The 13,768-nt window shown below is 49.4% G+C and overlaps 1 protein-coding gene across 3 annotated transcripts in view; it reads left to right on the top strand.

Annotated features, from left to right (window-relative positions):
* Positions 1-13,768, top strand: part of HNF4A (hepatocyte nuclear factor 4 alpha) — a 35,726-nt gene extending 21,958 nt beyond the window's left edge. For all 3 annotated transcript variants that reach the window (XM_010397005.4, XM_019284495.3, XM_010397003.4), the window contains exons 3-10: positions 1,063-1,157; positions 3,265-3,371; positions 5,881-6,036; positions 8,950-9,037; positions 9,557-9,712; positions 9,999-10,235; positions 10,900-11,022; positions 11,671-13,768. In XM_010397005.4, the coding sequence (XP_010395307.2) occupies positions 1,063-1,157; positions 3,265-3,371; positions 5,881-6,036; positions 8,950-9,037; positions 9,557-9,712; positions 9,999-10,235; positions 10,900-11,022; positions 11,671-11,813 (1,105 nt within the window). In that variant the 3' untranslated portion in view covers positions 11,814-13,768. The remainder of the gene's footprint in view (positions 1-1,062; positions 1,158-3,264; positions 3,372-5,880; positions 6,037-8,949; positions 9,038-9,556; positions 9,713-9,998; positions 10,236-10,899; positions 11,023-11,670) is intronic.

Below are 13,768 nucleotides of genomic sequence, written 5' to 3'. Positions count from 1 at the left end.
GAAGCTTGAGGTTTATGAGTGCCTGTGAAGCACATCATCATTTGCACCCCAGGGTTATTTAAGCTGGCTGCCCAGGGAGCCCCCTCACCACAACTCCATCAGAAAAGCCAAGGTGCCCAGTTTTTGGAGGCTGAGGCTTTTATATGCACTACAGAAATATTTTAAAAGCTGCTTTCAGGCATCCATTTGGGAAAACCACAGCTTTGGGGATTTAAAAAGCACAGCAGAAGGAAGCCTTTTCAAAAGCTACAGAATCGAGCATGGCTGGGAGCCCTTTTCCAGCTCTGTACTCCTTTGTCTTTACTCTGCAAGCTGGATCATCCTGCTGTAAATTAGAGCAAATTTGCAAGTGAAATTCATGCTGCAAGTGGCCACCAGGCTCATGAATCACACACATGGGAGATCAGTGTTTTCCTCGCCATGTGCAGAGGATTTGGTGACACAAGCTTGGAGGGAAGGAGCTGGCTGCTTCCCAAGTCCTCTCTGAAGTGCAAGTGGCAGCAGAGCAGTTTGCACCCCAGCGATGCTTTCCAGAGGTCAGAGCCAACCTGTGAGAATCCCAGACACTGCCCTGGAGAGATGCGGGGACTTAAAATGACTTCTTAACCTCACAATTTGGCTACTACAACCTTCTACCTCTTCTTTAGATCCCAGTAGATTGGAGGATGAATGTCTTTATTCTGAATTTAATTTACAACAGCAGCTTCCAAGTTGGTTCTGACCCTCCTAGATGACACTTTTAACTTCCTGGGGCTTGTTAGTCCTCCACAGACATCCTAGCCCTATTGGTTACTGAGTAAGACCAGCAGCCTGGGCTCCTGCATGTGACTCAGCTCTAGTCTGTCCTTATTGAACATCCAGAGGTAGAGGGGAGGGCTGAGGTGTTCAGTGCAAAAAAGAAACCACAGGCTAAAGCAAGAGTGGAAAAATCACAGACTGGGGCTCCTTTCTCAGGATGAGCCTCTGGGAACCTGCTTTGAGCATGTCTTGGAGCTCAGGGCTCTGTCTTGTCCTGCCTTCAGGCTCAGTCTTGCTGTTCCTCACACCTTTCTTTTTTCCCAGGTTTAACAGGCAGTGTGTGGTAGACAAAGACAAAAGAAACCAGTGCCGGTATTGCAGGCTTAAGAAGTGCTTCCGAGCAGGAATGAAGAAGGAAGGTGGGTGACAGTGTGGCTTTCCCCCAGCAGCAGTCACTCATGCTGGCTGCGTATGTTTGAGGAAGCCCTTGCAGCCCAAGGCTGGTCCCAGCCAGGTGCACACTTGCCCAGCCACCTTAGCCCTGTTTTCCATCCACAGTGCTCTCCTGGGCACAGATCCTGACCCCCACCACAGGGGATTTAGGGAGAGGCCACGCCTGTATCTCAGAACTGCCCGTGCTTGCACACACAAATCACACCCAGGGTTCTTCAGCTCACTCTTGCCCACACTGACACACACATCACCTGGGCTCCAACATAGCCAGTCCATTGGAGGGGGTATGGGAATGCTTCTCCACATCACTGAGGAGCTCCAAAGAAGGCCTGGACATTTGGAAACACTTTGGTAAAACTGCTCCAAGTGCTGTTGTCCCAGAGTGACCACAAAATCCACAGCTGGATGGGTGAGTCCAGCAAAGGTCCCACTGACAGTTTGCACCTTTTTCTTCCTAATAGATATATAGGGTCTTGCTGACCCTCTGCAGAGAGTTTAGTTTAGTTTCAGCCACAGCAGAAAGGATCCACAGCAAAGTGGAGCATTTTTGCTATTTAACTCAGTATGAAAAGAGTAGAGATATCCCTGCATGGCCCATGCTCAACCCCCCGGCTTCCCTACCGCCCTGTCTCTGCAGCCCTTACAAGTCCCCATGGCAGGATTCTCCCCTTGTTTAGCCCTGCTTCTCAGGAGTGGTAGGAAATCCACTGCTGGTGACCCTGTTGGTGGAGGGACAAACTGCCAGGAGCAGAGCAGCTGCCCAGCATCCCACAGAGCTCACCCCAGTGATGTCTGCAAAGGGACAACTGGGAGGTTTGTTCCATGTTGTTCCATGCAGGGAAATTAAACCCTGTGCTCCTCCCAGTTCACACCACCTCAAGGAGAAACTCTGGAGTAAAAGGGTCCTTGAAGACAGCAGGGAAGTACCAGTGGTACCTGGGTGGCTGCAGGAAGACCTCTGAGCAGGAACATTTATTCCCTGTAAAAGGGCATGAGGCATCTCAAGCAACTTCTCTTGACTTTTCCTGAAGAATATAGGAATCCTCCTCTCCAAGCAGCGTCCGCTCATCCCCTGCCCAGAGCCATGCTGTTGTCTGTTAATATTCAATAGAAGTTACATTAGGTGCATGACCAGCTAATACTGAGCAAACATTTGGAAAACATCATGGCGTGACTGAACTCGGGGGCCTGCTACTGATAACAAGCAGCATAACCTTGAGAGCTCCTATTTACAGCCGCTGACTTCAGGGCTTTTCTCCTGGCCCAGCCTCATTATTGCTTTTTATCAGGCAGATTTATACATCGAGAACGTATCAATCCAGAGAGCCACCAGCCTAAGGCAGGGACTGTGCTGCTTCCCCTGCCATGGATCAATAGCTTATTTGAGCAGATGGCTTTGAGTGGCGTGGCCAGGGTGAGTTACAGCCGGCCCAGGCCTCATGACAGACAGAGCAGGCAAATCCTCTCCTCAAAGCCCAGGCCCTCAAGACTAGACCAAACAGGGAGGCATGCTGGGGTCAAACCTGTCCTGGGATGCTTTTACAATAAGGTCTGAGAGAGCTCTTTTGCTCTGGATGGATAAGCAGGAGCAGTTCTGCACTTCCTTCCTTATTGTAGCTTAGACAGAAGTTTTCCAACTACACCAACCCAGTGCAACAGCTTTCTGAATGGAGCTCACAGGAGTCATGTGGGCAAGGAAACCTTGCAGATACTCCTCCATCTCACACATCAGCTTTGGGCTGTATACATCAACATGGCCATCGTTTCAGACCCCATATCATGAAATCAAAAAGCTCAGATACTTTGACAGGAAATTTTCCACACTGAACTCTACAGGTGTTTGGGTTCTGAATCTAATAAAGTCTAATAAAGCAAATAAGAAATCAGAACCACCAGATGTAGTCAGCTCTCGCTGGCATCCCACCACAAACCAGACACAGCTGCACCTCCGCCCTGCCTGGCAGGGAAGCTGGGAAACTGCAGCTAAGGAAGGGGAACGCCAAAAGTCTGTGCTAGTTTTCGGTGTGCATTGCCATGAACGACCTGCAGCTCAGCCAAAATCCTCTCTTGCAGCTGTACAAAATGAACGGGACCGAATCAGTACCCGCCGATCAAGTTACGAGGACAGCAGCTTGCCCTCCATCAATGCCCTCCTGCACGCAGAAGCCCTGGCACAGCAGGTACCTCTTCTTTAGCAAATACAAAAGCATCAGGCACTACCTGGCTTGTAGAGCCAGCTGAGTATTTAATAGCTGAGTCTTCAAATTATCATCTCTTTCTAAGTGGCTTATCTGCCAACTCAATGCTGATTTTTCAAAAATCATTTGTTACCTGAAACCATTCCTTTAAATCTCCTTAGTCCAGAACTCAGTTGTAACAATATGCAGTGATTTGTTCTGCTTTAATGGGACACAGGAAGGCTGGAGAGCTGGACAGAAGAAAACAGGGTAGAATCATTGCAATCCAAACAGCTGCGGCTGCCTAAGCCCACGAGGGGCTGGCCTTGTATGAGCAGCCTCCCTTCCCTATGGGCTGTTAGGAACCTTGGATTCCTGCACAGTTTCACGAGGAATTGGTTTCCTGCTTGTTTTATGCAGATATCTTTTCCAGTGCTTGCTTGAAATTCCCTGTTTCCACTAGCACACTGCCAAGATTCATTTCCTAGAGCGTTCACCTTGAAAAGATGACTCTGATTTAAGAAACGGAATACTGCAAATGGTGTACACAGCTCAGCGCTCTCTGGGAGGACACAGGACAGGATGGGCATGCACAGTCTGCAGGGAGGGTTTGTCTGTGAGAACAAGCGATGAGGATGGAGTTGTCCTGGAGGCAAGAGCTGCCACTCTTCATGGGAGCTGGGGAGAAGAGCACTCTGTGTCCTGGGGAAGATGAACAGGGGGTTGAGTTGGCAGTCCATGCTGCTTCAAGGGTCACGCTACCCTGAAGGCTGCCCTGGGAGATGCTCCAGGACAGGACGTGCTGTGCTCTGGGCTCCACATTAGGCTCAGGCTGTAAGGTCCACTTCCCCATGGAGGGGATATGTCAGAAGGGCCAAGGGCCAATCTTGTACACAAAAAGCATATCCAATCTCATCCCACATCTCAACTTGTCCTATGTAGGCCCTAATATATTTATATACCCTATAAAAATAAGATTGGTGCCGCTCCCAGAGGTGTGAGATAATGGGGTCTCGAGTCACCAAATGTACAAGAGAAGGACGTTTCCGGGGCTCAGAGTCCTGCAGTGCCATCACATGTAAGCAGGGTCTGCTGATAAAAACCACAACCATTGACAAATCTAGGGGAGCTTCTGCTCTCCCACAGAGCACAGAGAGACTCATTAAACAAGGCAGGCTCCAGCACGGTAATTGGTAACTTTTATGTGCCTGGCTAATTAGAACAAGATACTGCTGAGGAGCTGCTTTCTCCAAGATCTAGGGTCACTCACTCAGAGGTCTTTATTTATTTGCTAAGCCTTCCGGGCCCTCTGATTAGGGTAATGCATGGTGAGATTTTTACAATCTTATTTATTCAATAATAGCTGGTGAGCTGGAAAGCCTCCAGGTAATGCAACCTGAAAAAATAAAAAAAAAAATGCAGGTGGCATTTGAATTCCATTTCCTTGGGGAGGCTGGCAGGGTCCAAGCTGAAAATGCTGGCAGGAATAGGACAGGAAGAGCTGATGCTGTACAAGAGCACAGAGGGCAGGCAGAGGGCAGTGATGGGGTTGAGTTAATTGCTTACAGAAGCATGAGGATAAAGTAGTGACTAAGGGCAAATTTTTAGATGACCTGGGTGAGCAGCTATGAATGAGAGCCAGGGAGGAGGTTGGGTGCCTGGTTTGGGGGGGATGTTCTGTCCAACTGTGTGACAGTACTTGCAGACTTGTCAGGCCTGTCCTTTGCAAATGAAATGGGCCCAGTTGCAATCACAAATAATTCGCCATTATGTGGTCCAACTGTGGCTTGTATTGTGGGCATGTTTGCACTTGCCCAGGTTTGCCAAAAGGACCTAAAAGCCAGTGGGAGGTGGGAGACTGTTATCTTTAAAGTCTGTCTTTAGCTATTCAAAGTGGATGATGTCAAATACTAATGACCTGGTGCTCACAGAAAGCAATGCCAGACCTGGAAAGCTGTGGCCTGGTGTGCTCATGATGACTCAGGAGTGGGGCAGAGCCTGCTTGCCTCCTGTGGAAAGCAGACACGGCAGCTCTGGCCAAGCACTGGCTCTGGAGAAGGGTGGAAGGGGGAACAGTTCTCTGCACTTTGGTGGGACCAAGTAGCTTGTGCAGCAGCAGTAGGTGGACATGTCCTTTCTACTGGTGAGGCCGACTGCCATGCCAGCCCCTCTGTTCCCTCCTGGATCTTGACTGAGCACATTTGTTCAGTGGGAGGAAGATCCTGGTTTTAGGAATGTTTCTTCTGTGCTTTCCAGTCTATTCAGGGAATTACAGTTTACCAAGATGATCCACAGCCTCTGCTCTGCAGCATTTCATGTTCACAGATCCCCAGCTGATCTCAGTTTAAATGAGTCTTGCTGGGTCACCTATTCTGGTAGCTGGGTTTGTGCAACAGAAAAAAGTAATTGTCGATTCTGGAGTCTTCATCAACACAACCCATGGGCTGGGGATTTTCCTGTCTGTGTTTCCTGTGTGGCACTGCCAGCTGAAGGGTCTCTTCTCTCCTTCCAGATATCATCCCCGGTTCCTGTGATCAACGGAGACATCCGAGGGAAAAAGATTGCCAATATTTCCGACGTGTGTGAGTCCATGAAGCAGCAGCTGCTGGTGCTGGTGGAGTGGGCCAAGTACATCCCCCCCTTCTGTGAGCTGCCCCTGGATGACCAGGCAAGTCCCCCCATCCACCCCACCTCGCTCTGCCCTGGCAAAGGCAGTGGGGAGCCAGAGCCAGCTGAGACCTTCAAAGAAAATGCTCATTGTGCACTCTGTTATCCTGACTGCTGCAGCTGATTGGGAACAGCATCCATACAATGGCAGCACAGGCCAGGCATCCATACAATGCCAGCACGGGCCACTTGCATGTGCTGCTAATCAGCCGATGAGCACAGCCAGATAACACTGAGCTCGAATTAGGTCCCATATCAGATGAGCATTTTGGGGTCACCCAGTCATTTATTAATTATAGTTTGCGCAGCACTTTGAAAGCCTGAAGTGCTATACAAATGCTTGGGGTAATCAGAATTAGCATGACAGATTTCTGGCCTAAGGTCTGCCCAAAACTTAAAATCTGCCTGTCTCTTGCTGCTTCCCACCTGGGAATATGTTTGTATCCATGCTCCCAGTGTGGAATTTTGAAGCTAAACACTAGTTTGCTCCCAAGGCAGTAGAAAATCTTTATCCAGGATTAAAAAGCAAGCATATATTTGCATTTAACAGAAATTACTAACATGACATTTGCGGGTTCCCTAACGAAGATAAGCACAGTGGGTTTGGTGTCCTCTGTAGAACTGCACTGCAGGATCTCAGGCAGGAAATGCCTCCTGTGTAAGTCTAAATTTCAGAGGTCTGCAGCAGGTGTTGAAGGACATGATATGTGCCCAGCCTTGACCAGCACGTGTGGCTGTGATAGCACTTCTGGCAGGGCCAGCACAGGTCCTGTCACAGGTAGGAAGGTATTTCCAATCTGCCCAGGGTACAGTCACAAATCCAGCATGTGTTCTCTTCAGCTAGGACCAGTCTCCAGCCCCATTGGCCTAGGGGTAATTTTTATATAATGAAGAAAAAGGATGTCCAGTTGAGAGAATCCAGCTGATCAAAACCCCCTAAATCCTAAATGTGAGCTCTTTAGTAACCACCCAGTAGCACCCAGAGCTCTGGGGAATTCAGTGCTCTTAAAATGGGAGCATGTTTCCTTCTTTTCTATTGTGTGCAAGTGCAAAATCATTTTAAATTATAAGAAATCTGTTAAATTGCTAAGGAAAATACAATTCATAAATTAGTGAAACCAAAATGGACTCCAATGGCAAATGCCATTTACACAGTAAACAGGCTGCAGCCCAGCACAGCCCTGGGGCAGCTCTGCACAACCCATCACATCCTTGTGCCATTTGGAACAGAGGCCCTAAACCTGGCCAATAACTCTGCAAACTACAGCAACTTCCACATGAGCTCATTTTACAGCTGTGGGGCTGCAAAATTCCTCAAAGGAGAAAACAAAACCTAAAGATGACACAGTCTCAACCCTGCCTTCCCACAAGGGAGAGGCTGCTCCACAGGCATGAAATACATCTTTTGTAGAAAAGATCATACCCAACCCCTCATTCTCCTTCTGCACTAAAATGTCAAAATTACTGTGTTTGGTGGGGCAAAGCCATTTCATCTCAAAGTTCAAGTTCATCTTCATTGTGTTACACCTGTCTATTTATCCTAGCTCACAAATGATGTGAAATGATGTATCTCAGGTTCATCACTGCAAGAACCAATATCAAATGAGATGGTTTTGCCTTGTTGAAATAATTGACTTTAACCCTGCTCAAACAAGCCAATTTTATGGACACAAAAAAGGTAGTTACAAACTGAACCTTCTTGAATTTGAATTAGGCAGGAAATTTCTAGGTGAGAGCTTCACTCCCCCCTGGGACTTGCAGTTTTCTCCTTGTCGAAGTTTCATCAGGTAGGAAAGATCAGTTTTGTGCAGCTCTGGTCATTCCAAGCAGCTCAGCTAACATATCCACCCATGTTTGGACAGCGATAGAGAGAGGCTAGATTTTGGCATCTAGATAAAGATTCCCCAGTATCATGTGTGCACAGTCTTTTTGCAAGGATCTCCACTCTGTTGATTTTGCATAACCTTTTTTACCATCTGCAAAAAAAAACCCCACATCCCTCTCCTAGACATCAGCATCTTTCCTAACCAGAGCTCTCTTCTGTGGGTGATACATTCTCCTGGCATTTCTAGTAGGGTAAGACTTCTCTTGGCTTTGTCAGATGCTGAGGATAACACACCAGAAAAGGGGACCATTCCCATCAGGACATACTTTTCAGCATTTCTCTATTAATGTTTAATGATTGTTTTCTCCAGCAGAAGCTCCTGGCTGGACATTAAGAAGCCTCTGTGTCAGGATGTCCAATCGTTAACTTTTCTTTCTGCCTAAATCTCTGAAATTTTTAACTGAAGGAGGGCAAAAGATTCAGAACATTCTCAGGAGCCACTGGAGGGTGTAAGATGAAACACTTCAATCATTAACAGCAGGGGAGAAAAACATCCCTTTGGCTTCCCTGTCCCCAATTCCTGTGGCTGTGGAGGGGACGAATGGCCAGGGGGTGACCCCACCAGCCAGCTGGACATGGGTCCCCATTGAGTGTGATTTCAGTGGGAGCTGGGCACAGCCCAGAGGGACAGCAGGTGTCCAACAGCAGGGGATTGTACTTCTCCCCACTTCCCAGGATGGAGTGTGGTCCCTGGTTCTGCGCTTGGTAGGAGCTGTCTGCAAACAGCCCACTGTGAACATGTCCCACACTGGTGTGAGGTCCTGGGACAGTCTAGGATGGTCTTGCTCATGACGTGTGTCCTGAATATGGGATATTTCAGGTGCTGTCTACTATCTGTTGGTTCTGCTGGATTTATAACTGGTTTAGCCCATTTTTTGATCTCTTTCTCTGCCTGTAACTGAAGAGGGGCCCTCACTCCCCATCCTTGAGTGCAGTACAGGAATGCTGAGCTTTCCCTCTTGCTTACATGAAATCAGAGTCTTGTCTCAGTCTCTGCGTCACCCAAATAACTTTTCCCTGCCCTTGCAGGTAGCACTGCTACGTGCACACGCAGGGGAGCATCTGTTACTGGGAGCTGCCAAGAGGTCCATGGTGTTCAAGGATGTCTTGCTGCTAGGTAAAAACTGCACTTCTGCTCCCAGCCCATCTGCTTCTGTGACGCTTCCCTGCCGGGGTGAAGGAGAGGGTGGTTCAGTGTTTGTGGACATCCTTTTTGCAGGATGGTGGCTTGAGCTGTTCTGTACTTTAGCAAGCCCAGCACAGCCTTTGAGTGCAGCTAGGCCTGGCTGACATTGACATCAAGGCCACAACATGTGGCAAAGTTGGGGACTGTGAACATTCATGGTGCACCCCGAGGTTTGTGTAAGCAGGCTGTGGCGGGATTGAGGAAAAAGTTCTCACTGCTTGGTCAGCTTTTCCTCACTTGAGTGGCTCCTGTGTAATGAGAAGCTGCTCTGAAAATACAGATCAGAATTTCTGGTGTTCTGAGACACGGTAGGGGCAGAAGGAGGAACTTCTTAATTCCTCCACCCCCAAAATTATCTCAGCATTAGTTACCTGCATTTTGAACTCCTTGTCACCCTGGATAAGTCTTGAGCAATGACAAGGTGATGGTCTCTGTGCCGCTTCTCCGAAGGAAATGATCACATCATCCCACGGAACTGCCCCGAGCTGGTGGAGGTGAACCGTGTGGCCATCCGCATCCTGGACGAGCTGGTCCTCCCCTTCCAGGAGCTGCAGATAGATGACAATGAATATGCCTGCTTGAAAGCCATCATCTTCTTTGACCCAGGTATGCCCCAGCTTGGTGAGGGGTTACCATTCAGAGGGGACTAGTCTGGGTTATGCTGGCTAACACCGGTTCTGAGTGGTAGAAATGCTGCCTGGTCTCCTCTCTGAACCAAACTGTTCTTAGAGGGAGGGGAGAAGTCAGTCTAAGAAGAGAAAAATTGTCCATCACAGCAGCCGATGGGGAATCAGAGGCAGCTCACCTCAGGCTGTGCCCAGACTTCATGCTGTCACTGACAGGCAGCCCCCAGGGGAGCAGTCTGGCGAGTTTGCTGTGTGGGTTGTTGCAGATGCCAAGGGACTGAGCGACCCGTCCAAGATCAAGCGGATGCGGTACCAGGTGCAGGTGAGCCTGGAGGATTACATCAACGACCGCCAGTACGACTCGCGGGGCCGCTTCGGGGAGCTGCTGCTGCTGCTGCCCGTGCTGCAGAGCATCACCTGGCAGATGATAGAGCAGATCCAGTTCGTCAAGCTCTTTGGCATGGCTAAGATTGACAACCTGCTGCAGGAGATGCTGCTGGGAGGTGAGTACTTGAGGGTCTGACAAGAGGCCTCTCAGTGTTCCCCGTTTATTGTCCCCTGGAGAACCTCCTTAGTCATTGCTCCCTGTCTGGAAAAGTTAGAGACAGCCAGTCTGCAGGTCAGCCCTTAACTCACACAAAATCATCTCCCCTGTCCTTGACAGGGGTAACCAAGGGTCCTCTATCTCTCCTCACCTAAACAGATGCATTAGCTATGCCTCTATTTACAGAGGCATCCCCAGCCCTCTGCACATGGACAAGCTTTTCTGTGCACTCCCCAGACTCCTACCAGGCAGCCATTTCACCAATCCTCCTCTGTCAGAAGGGACTCATCAAAACAAAAAGGTCTTAAAGCTCAGGTTGAAAGAATGTGCCAGATTTTCTAGTGGGATCATCCAATGAGACAAAACAAAATGCAAAAGTTCCCACTGTGCTATTCTTTACATGGAGGTGGGACTCAGGAGTATATAACCCTGCATAAGAGGACATGCAGGCAGCAGGCAGGGGTTAGTTAGTTCAAGGCATCCATGGAGAAAAAAGGGAAGGGTGTGCTCTAGTCACCTCTGTACAAGCTGGTCATGCACAAAGCCTTGGACACTTGGGTGGGTCTGCCCATCCAAATTGTCTCCTGCCATTGTGGCAATTAATGTCTTATCCATGTTCTTAGGCTCATCGAGTGAAATGCCACACGCCCACCACCCCCTGCACCCTCATCTGATCCAGGAGAACCTGGGAACAAACGTCATTGTGGCCAACACAATGCCTCCTCAGATGCACAACGGGCAGATGTGTGAGTATATCCAGAGAGACAGAGCTCCCAGGAGAAACCAGGAGCTTTTCAGTGTGCATGTGGAGGTAGTTTCTACCTTGCACAGAAATTTGCAAGCAAGACAAAGTTTCTGGTAATGAGCATGTGAGAAATTCCTATGCAGAAAGGAGGGAAAGACAAACAGAGAGGTGGGTTAGATTAGATTAGGCCAGACTAACTGATTCAACAAGATAGTCCTTGGCAGACAGTAACTTTTACATAGCCCTTAAGGGATGAATGATCCCATCCAGAGCTTAGTGAAATCAGTGGAAAGGCTCCCTTCCCTTGAGTGGTTCAGACACACCTCAGTTTGTCCTCTGCAAAAACACAGGAGAATCTGGCCCACCACATGGGGCCACCACTGGGGACCTTGTGCTGAGATGACCTTGGCTGACCAAAAATGTGGTCAGTCCAGGCCAAAACGTCAGCAGCTCTCCTCATTTGATATTGGTTATTGTGGTTCTCCTGGGGCATCAAACCATGCCTGAGTGTCTGGGCTGCCCTACAGCAAACACACGAGCCCTTAAGAGCCTCTGCTGTGCTGACACCTGCACCCTGCACGACTGAGGAGAGATCTCAGTGCTGTCAGGTTTGTGAGGCCCTCTTCTAATTTGGTTTCTCCCTCTTCAGCTACTCCAGAAACTCCACAGCCTTCTCCACCCGCGAGCTCAGGACCAGAGCAGTACAAGCTGCTCCCTGGAGCCATTGCCACCGTGGCAAAGCAGCCCACCTCCATCCCACAGCCTGCCATCACCAAACAGGAGGTCATCTAGCAGCCCACACACCACCTTTGGAAGACCATGTGGGAGAAAAGCCTGAACTGACTCTGCCACTGTGAAAAGAGAAGCCACCCAGAGGTCCCTGGGCATGAACACACGGACTTGCTTATTGGACTGACCACCACCAGAAGCTGTCTGCCTGCAGCTACAGACAGCACGTGCCACGGGCAGCCCCGAGTCCCAGAACTAAGGCTGAAGCCTTGCTGAAACCCTCAGTCCTTGTAAGGAGAGCCAGATTCCTGCCTCCCTCTGTGGGGAGGTCACAGTGACTGGCTGGGGATGGGCTGTTGCCCCACTGTCACCTCAGTGCTGGTTCAGCACACACCAGACCCCATGAACAAGCAATTCCCTGTGCATTGCGAGTGGAGGGCTTCCCTCCCACGGCCGTGCCAGCCCCCCTGACAGTCCCCAGTCCAGGCAGACTTGGTGGAGGTGGAAGCTCCCCCAGGAGCATCACAGCAGGTGAAGCACATGGGGTTTGCCCAGGCAGCACTGGCAGAACTGCTCCTCAGCCTTGGCTAGTCCCAGGTCTTTGTGTGGTGTCACCCTCCAGCACACTAAGCCCCCCAGCCAGGTCTAACAAATCTTTTCAGCTGATGCTGGGGCAAAGTTTGGCCCGCCAAGATACTCCACTGCCTTTTGAAGGGTTTTGTTATTTCTGTGCCATGCCTGCCCTCTCACCACAATGCTCAGAGAGGCAACCACTGCCAAGCTCTTCCCTTGCACCACTCACTGCCTCCTGGGAATTTGAAGGACCATGGGATTCCAGAGATTTCCACTAATGGGATGGGGTGACCCCCTTTACAGGCTGGCAACACTGCCCAGAATATCACTGGTCCAACTACCGCTACTCAGCAGTCAGAAGAAGACCACTGGATGCCTATTTGGGAGGAAGTGGGCGAAAGATGTAGGAAGGGGAGAGACCTATGAGGGTGAGAAGAGCTTGAGCCTCACAGATTGGACCAAGTTCTTGGGCTTCCCAACTGCTGAGAGCATTGGGACCCAGGATCTCAGTTCAGACCCAGCTTTAATGCTAGGATATGCCATACAATCTACTTCTCCAGTGCAGTGCCACTCCTTCAGCTTAGAGTGAGTGGCTGATAACAGATTTATAGGTCTTCCTAACATGATAAGAATTCGTTATGACTCATTCAGACCTCAGAGTGTTTGAGAGCACCAACTTCAAAAATTCAGTTCTTGGAGTCCTGCAGACAAAAGCGACAGAGGTCAAGCAATAACCCTGTCTCACCCAAGCCCCTTGGGTCTGCCCCAGCCTTGGGTCTGCCCGCCCTGCTCTGCTCCCTCCTGTCCCTGTTTCTCTGTGCCTGCCTGTGCCAAAACCCTGCAGATCTGACCTTTGGTTTACAGCTGGAATCAGGAAAGGAGCCCTCCTGCACCCAGCCCCTGCTTCTCCAGGTGCCAGCAGGGCTGGAGCACCCAGAGCCCTGCACCACTGCAGGCCTGAGTCATTTCTGGCCTCTTGGGAGGATGAGGGTGGTGGAACCATGGCTGCCAAGAGGTCTCTGGTGGGGACAAATCTGAGCCAGCTCAGCCAGAGGAGCTGCAGGTCTGTCCCTTGATTTCCAATGCAAAAATGAAACACCTCATGCTGGCGGTGTCAGAGGTATTGTATGGTCTCAATGCTGGTGGCATCGTACCAAGTAATTTATTGCAATGATGAATCCAATCATTTTCTGTAAATTATTTTGTAAATCACATTGATTATTTATAATTGGGAGATTAAATGAAAAAAAAACCCCAACCCTGTAATAACCAGGCTGTCTTTTCCAACTCCAGCAACCTTTTTTCCTGTACGTAGACATACCTTGTGGGGAATCCTTTTTGGTCCATTTGCACCAAGTATTCCTCGATATTGTACATTAATTTTTGCTGGTTTCTGCCTTCCAATGGAAACAGAAGAATATTTCTTCACAAGAGTTTGTATTCAT

Source organism: Corvus cornix, chromosome 20, assembly GCF_000738735.6.
Source record: "Corvus cornix cornix isolate S_Up_H32 chromosome 20, ASM73873v5, whole genome shotgun sequence".
NCBI lineage: Eukaryota > Metazoa > Chordata > Aves > Passeriformes > Corvidae > Corvus > Corvus cornix.
The sequence above is the reverse complement of the archived record's forward strand: the minus strand, read 5'-3'. Positions and strand labels throughout refer to the sequence as shown.